The 7,373-nt window shown below is 55.9% G+C and overlaps 1 protein-coding gene across 1 annotated transcript; it reads right to left on the bottom strand.

The window, feature by feature from the left end:
• Positions 1–1,622: 1,622 nt before the first annotated feature.
• LOC111824818 (anosmin-1-like) lies at positions 1,623–7,330 on the bottom strand (the record flags this gene model as incomplete). The annotated part of the gene is made up of 3 exons (XM_023749397.1): positions 1,623–1,767; positions 4,040–4,242; positions 7,308–7,330. Coding segments are annotated over 3 exons (371 nt in total), but the record flags the coding sequence as incomplete, so codon positions are not given.
• Positions 7,331–7,373: the final 43 nt, after the last annotated feature.

Here is a 7,373-nt window from a genome sequence, read left to right as displayed (position 1 = left end):
GACCACCAGGGGGCAGATGCTCCGACTGATAGCTATACTGTGCACTGACCACCAGGGGGCAGACGCTCCAACCTGTAGCTATGACGCGCACTGAACACCAGGAGGCAGGCAGTCAGCACAGGAGCTGACAAGCTGTGGTGACTTGGCAGCTGCAGTTCTCAGGTGATGCACCCGGAACCAGAGAGGAGGGAGCCTGATTCTGGGGTTCATCACCCGAGACCCACCCTCTCGCAATCTGGGACCCCTCGGGGGATGTCGGGGAGCCAGTTTCGGCCCGATCCCCGCAGGCCAGGCTGAGGGACCCCACTGGTGCACGAATCCGTGCCCCCGGCCCCTAGTCTATATATATAAAAGGCTAATATGCAAATTGTCCGCTCGGGAGTTTGACCAGGAGAGCGGGAGTTCGATCGCTCGCTATGACGTGCGCAGACCACCAGGGGGCGGCGCAGAACACGGCGGGCGACCAGCGGCAGTGGCAGGGGGCTGAGGGAACGAGGGAAGGGGGAGGCGGGGAGGCGGGGAGGCCAGGCCTCGAGACCTTAACGTGCACCGATTTCATGCACCGGGGTCTCCAGTTCATAAATCAGAAGATGCCCCGATGGCGCCTGGCAGAGAAAGGGCCCCCACCCCGGCTCTGGGTGACGAACCTCAACAAGCGAAGGGGGATTTTTTTCCTCCTGGTTCCTGGCTCCGGGTAGGAATACATGACGTGATGGGAGCCTGCAATCCCGTTCCAGTTGCTCACAGGGAAGGAATGCAGTTTGTTTGTTGGAAAAAGAGCAGAAGGAGAGGAGGAGGCGGGCGGAGGGAGGGGGAGCCGTGAGGCGGGGAGACGGGCAGGTGGGGATCCGGTGGGCGGGACTGAAAAGAGGGAGAAATCTCCTATACGACTCACATCTCCCAAGGGACATTGGGTCTAAAATGGGTATTTGAGGAAGAGTAGACACAGAATTCCTAGTTTGGCTATTATTTTAATTTTATAAGAAAAGAGGTGGCAGGCCCGGCCGGCGTGGCTCCGTGGTTGAGCGTCGACCTAGGAACCAGGAGGTCACAGGTTTGATTCCCGGTCAAGGGCACATGCCCAGGTTGTGGACTCGATCCCCAGTAGGGGGCGTGCAGGAGGCAGCTGGTCCGTGATTCTCTCTCCTCATGGATGTTTCTATCTGTCTCTCTCCCTCAACCTTCATCTGTAAAATAAAAATATATATATATATACTAGAGGCCCGATGCATGAAGATTCGTGCAAGAATGGGCCTTCCTTCCCCTGGCTGCCAGCACCGCCTTCGCTCTGGCTGGAGCCACCTTTCCGCCTTCCCACGCTGCCCAGAGGCCCAAAGCGGCTGGGGCGGTGTGGAATGCCTGTGTCCCGCCCCACCCCGGGCCACTCTGTGTATGCAAATTAACCCGCCAGCTTTGGTGGGTTAATTTGCATACTCACTCCTGATTGGCTGGTGGGCGTCACGAAGGTACGGTCAATTTGCATCTTTCTCTTTTATTAGTGTAGATATTGTAAAAAGTCGGCCACGTGCAGGTTGCAAATGAAATGCTCTCTCTCTGCACGGTAACCCCCCGTGGTTGCTGGGCAGGTGGGCGCGGGGCCCATGAGCCTGGGAGACACTCACTGTTGCTGGCGGCGGGCGAGGGGGTGAAGTGCAGGGCGACCTTCGCGCTCTTGAGGCGCGTCTGCCCCCAGTAGGCCACGGCCTGCAGCTCCACGCTGTAGTCGGAGTCCGGCTGCAGGCCCTCCAGGACCACGGAGTTCTGGGACTGGGGGACAGGTGGAGGGGCGCCCCAGTCACAGGCCGCCCAGTACAGGCCACCCCGCCTCCCAGCCCACCCCCCACCCCCGCGGAGGGCACTCCCCCTTCGGGTCAGACCGCGGTCTCCTCACGCTTACAGATAACTTTCTAAGCTCACCCCTTCTTCCTCTTTTTTAATTTTAATTTTTAATATATATATATTTTCAATCCTCACTTGAAGGATTTTTTTCCATTGATTTTTAGAGAGAGTGGAAGACAGAGAGGGAGAGACACAGAGAGAAACATCGATATGAGAGAGACACATGGATGGGTTGCCTCCTGCACGCGCCCCAACCAGGGCCCAGGCCGGGGAGGAGCCTGCAACCAAGGTATGTGCCCTTGACCGGAATTGAACCCGGGACCCTGAGGTCCGCAAGCCGACGCTCTAGCCACTGAACTACACTGGCCAGGGCCTGAGTTCCTCTTTAAGACCTGCAAATCCAGCCCTAACCGGTGTTGCTCAGTGGATAGAGCGTCGGACTGCGGACTGAAGGGTCCCGGGTTCGATTCCCGGTCAAGGGCATGTGCCTTGGTTGCGGGCACATCCCCAGTGGGGGGTGTGCAGGAGGCAGCTGATCGATGTTTCTGTCTCATCGATGTTTCTAACTCTCTATCTCTCTCCTTCCCTCTCTGTAAAAAATCAATAAAATATAAATAAAAAAATAAAAATGACAGAGGGAGAGCCCTGGCCAGTGGCTCAGTGGATTGGAGCATCACTCCGTGCGCCAAAAAGTTGCGGGTCTGACTTCCTGGTCAGGGCGCATGCCCAGGTTTTGGGTTCAATCCCCCGTTGGAGCAGGTACAGGAGGCAACCCACCAATGTTTCTCTCTCACATGGATGTTTCTCTCTCTCCCTTCCTCCCTCTCTCAAAACCAACAACCATATTTATTTTTAATAATAATAATAGTAATAATAATATTATTATTATTATTATTATTATTATAAACTAAAACTAGAGGCCTGATGCACGAAATTCGGCTTCGTCTGGAAGGTCGTCCGGAAGGTCGTTCGGTTCTAATTAGCATATTACGCTTTTATTATTATAGATAATGATAATAAACTAAAATAGCATAACCCCCAAAGACTATCACAGCTAAATATCAAGGGTGGCTTTTGGAGACGTATTTTATCATTCTAAATGACACAGATGCCCGGCCGGCAGGGTTCAGTGGTTGAGCATCGACCTATGAACCAGGAGGTCAGGGTCCGATTCCCGGTCAAGGGCACATGCCCAGGTTGTGGGCTCCATCCCCAGTAGGGGGCATGAAGGAGGCAGCTGGTCCATGATTCTCTCTCATCATTGTTTCTCTCTCTCTCTCTCTCTCTCTCTCTCTTCCTCTCTGAAATCCCATAAAAAATGTATTTTAAAAAATAAATAAACACATGGCACAGATGCTGCATCTTCAGCGCAAAAAAATAAAAATAAATAAAATAGAGAAACGGTGTTGCTATTTTTGCTGAAAGACTTTCCAATGTGTGTTTGTTTCCTTATGGCCCCGGGGGAACCGCGTTTGTGCAGCTTTGCAACAACTCGATGCCACACGGTATCAGCCGCGAGGAAAGGAAGTGGCGGCTCCCGTACCGTGGAACACGCGTGTGCTATGCTCTGCGCTGGCCCGAGGACGGGGTCACGGGGGATCGTGCCTGTGCCCGTTGCCGCCGGCCTTTCGGGAGCGAGCTGTTCCCTGGGCTACATGCAGGCGTTGGCACCTGCGACGCCAAAGGCATCGTCCTCGCTGTGAGCCGTGGCGGTACCGTAGCCGACGAGGCACGATTATCGCTAATTGTTTAAAAAATAAAAAATAAAAAAAGGCATCGGGGCTCTCTGACCTCCTAGGTGAGACTATAAGGGTGAAGGGGGGGAACATTCCACTCCCTCCATCTGCTCCTTTTTTTTTTTTTTGCTGTAAAAATATATTGTTTTTCTTTTAATCTTTATCGTTGAAGGTATTACATAGGTCCTCGTTCTTCCTTATTGACCTCTTCCAGCCGCTCCTGTCTCCCCCCGCTTCCGCCAGGCCCTCGCCACCCCATCGTCTGTGTCCACGCTGAGGCATATACACACACACATGTTCATTGGTTGGTCTCTCCCCTCCCACCCTCCCTGCCTCGCCTCCGATGACCAGAAACAGACTCAGAGTCACAGAAGCGTGAATGGACTGTGGAACATGAGCCCTGCGTTAGCTCGGCGGGCGGCAGCCGGGAGCTGGCATGGCCCCGAGGGCACACGGCCTCTTACCCCGTCCACAGACATCCTGCGCCTCTTCCTCGCGGGGACCCCCGTGCCGCGGGCGGCCCAGCTCCAGAAGACCTTGTAGTGGTGCACGGGGACGTCGGGCTCCTGGGGCCCGTCCCAGGCCAGCGTGACGGTCACACTTCCGTCGCCGTGGCTGGTGGCGTTGGCGAGCCGGAGGCGGGCGGGAGCGGCAGGGGCCGACGGATCTGGAATCCCAGGAGAGGGGCGGCCATGGGACCACAGGACACGGGGCACCGTCCTCTCTATACGGTGTCCCCCCAAAATGTGGTCACACGCTTTGAATAATTATGAAGGCCAGGTTTATTAAAACGGGAGGCCTGGTGCACGAAATCTATGCACTGGGGGGGGGGGAGGCCCTCAGCCTGGATTGCGAGGGCACAGGCCAGGCCGAGGGACCCCACCGGTGCACGATCAGGGCTGGAGAGGGACGCAGAAGATTGGCCAGCCAGGGAGGGACCGTGGGAGGGCTCCAGGGCGTGTCTGGCCCATCTCGCTCATTCCTGATCAGCCAGACCCCAGCAGCAAGCTAACCTACCAGTCAGAGTGTCTGCCCCCTGGTGGTCAGTGCATGTCATAGCAACTGATCGACCGGTCGACTATCTGCCCCCTGGTGGTCAGTGCACATCATAGCGAGCGGTTGAGTGGCCTTAGCATATCATTAGCATGTTACGCTTTGGTTGAACGGCCGACTGGTCGACCGGACACTTAGCATATTAGGCTTTTACTATATAGGATACATTTCATTTTCGAAATGGAGCTCAGGGCTGTGAAAGTGTGTATACCTTTTGGGGAGACACCCTGTACGTACAATACCAGCTGGAAACCAGTAATAAATAAGACCCCTCTTGCCCGGCCGGTGTGGCTCAGGGGTTGAGCATCGACCTATGAACCAGGAGGTCCCGGGTTCGATTCCAGGTCGGAGCAAGTGCCCGGGTTGCGGGCTCAATCCCCCGTGTGGGGAGTGCAGGAGGCAGCTGTTCCGTGATTCTCTCTCATCATGGATGTTTCTATCTCTCTCTCCCTCTCCCTTCCTCTCTGAGATCAATAAAAATATATTTTTTAAAAATACCCACAAATAGTATTTGTCTCGAAAAGAAAAAGTGTGAAACGGCCTAACCCATCTGTGAAAAGTGAGACATTTCTTTAAAAATAGATGTTCTGCCCTAACCGGTTTGGCTCCGTGGATAGAGCGTCGGCCTGCGGACTCAAGGGTCTCGGGTTCGACTCCGGCCAAGGGCATGTACCTTGGTTGCGGGCACGTCCCCCAGTAGGGAGTGTGCAGGAGGCAGCTGATCGATGTTTCTGGCTCTCTATCCCTCTCCCTTCCTCTCTGTGAAGAATCAGTAGAATATATTTTTTTAAAAAAATAGGTGTTCTATGTTTTGGGGAAGCAAACGCGTTAAAAGGGAAATAACTCGCTCGGTCGCCAACCCAGCCCGGCGAACCGCAGACTCATGTATTGAAATTTCCCCGTAAAGGAGAGACCGACAGGGATTTGGGGTTTTTTTCCATGAAGATCAGGGTTAGCGCCCAGGAATGCCGGGCGGCGAGCCTGCGCTTCACGGAAGCCCTTATATCAAGGTGCTCTTTCTTCTTCTACTTAATCTTAACGATTATTTTCCGGGGCAGATGGAACAATCCTTCTCTCTCCGCCTTCAACGCCAGGGCTGGCCCTCCGCCCGCCCAGACAGGCCGGGCAGAGAGTTATTTTGGAAGCAATGATGCTCCCTTAGGGCGACACGAAACCGCCAGGAGCCTGACAGCCTGAGGGGTTTCCCCGCAGACACCCTGGATTTAGGGATAAATTTAGGGTTTTCCCCAGTAAGAAGGCTCCGTGCTGGGAGGGGGGTGCCCCTACAAGGCTAGGGAGGGGTTCGTCTGTTTTCTGCTTCTATAAAGGCGCCCGATTCTACCTGTCAGGCCCCATAGGCCCGCGGGCCGAGTGTCCCCTGGGACACGGGGTAGGATGTGTGGGGAGCCTCGGCCGGACCCCTCGATGCTCAGGCCTGTCATGGGTGCTGGCGGCCGGGCGGGTGGCTGTCAGTGGCTTATTTCCTGAGCCCCTGCGGCCAGCTAGCAGAGCGGGTGGAGACGGGCTGACGGCCAGGGGTGGGTGTCAATACTGTCACTTTCAAGCTTGCTCGGTGGAAAATGCACCTTTTTTTAAAAAGGACCTTTTTGTTGTTGTTCATCGTTATTTTTTCCCGTTGATTTTCTTAGAGGGAGAGGGAGAGAGGAGAGAGGGGGAGAGAGAGAGAGAGAGGAACAGTGATGTGAGAGAGAGGCACGGAGGGGTTGCCGCCCACATGCACTCCATCCGACCGGGGCCCGGGATCGAACCTGCAACCCAGGAACGTTCCCTTGACTGGGAATCGAACCCGCAACCCTTGGGGGCGACACTCTAACCGCCGTACAACCCCGGCCACCAGGGCTCAAAGGACTATTTTTTTTTTAAATAGAGTTAGAAGTCCACAACATGCCCTGCCAGTGTGGCTCAATGGGTAGAGCGTCGGCCTGCGGACTGAAGGGTCCCGGGTTCGATTCCCGGCCAAGGGCACAGGCCCGGGTTGTGGGCTCGATCCCCAGTGTGCGGCGTGCAGGAGGCAGCCGATCCGTGATTCTCTCTTCTCATCGATGTTTCTCTCTCCTTCTCGCTCCCTCTCTCTCTCTCTAAAAAAAAAAAAAAAAACAGTAAAAATATATTTTAAATGATTTTTATAAAAGCAAAACCTAGGTCAGCGTTCATGGAGAGGCTGGCTCCCGGTGAGGGAGGGAGCCACGGGGCTGAGCTACGAGTGCGAGACGGGAATTCACAGGGAGCCAGGCAGACGTGGGACTAGCTCGCGGGGAGCCCTGGGCACCGGTGGGATGGACGCGGACGTGAATCCAGTGAAATCGGTCCAAGGCTCAGGGCCCCCCGACAAGCAGCGGATTCACACGCCCGTGACCACCCTTCACGGAGCCGCCACCACGGGGCCAGCTGGCCTTCCTCTCCACGTTAACTGGACGCCGCCGGACGCAGACCATCCACAAGCTGGACACCCCGCCTCAGGGCCCAGGGACCCCAGGACGCTGTCCTGTGAGGTCTCGGAGGGCAGCCGGGGGTGGGACGGACACCCCGGGCACCGCAGGCACCTCTGGTCCCATCGCCAGGGACGGCCAGAATGTGGGCCACCCATAGCACAGGCACAGAGCGATGAGTGTGCCCACGTGCCCAGGAGGAGGGTGGGGTGCAGGAGGGGGTGCTCACCCCTGGAGGAGTGGAAGTGCTTGCTAGGGTCCCTGGGAGGAAGGGGGGTGCAGGAGGGGGGTGCTC

This window comes from Myotis lucifugus, unplaced genomic scaffold (genome assembly GCF_000147115.1).
Source record: "Myotis lucifugus unplaced genomic scaffold, Myoluc2.0 scaffold_7822, whole genome shotgun sequence".
In the NCBI taxonomy this organism is placed as follows: Eukaryota; Metazoa; Chordata; class Mammalia; order Chiroptera; family Vespertilionidae; genus Myotis; species Myotis lucifugus.
This window is presented reverse-complemented; position numbering and strand designations above follow the sequence as displayed.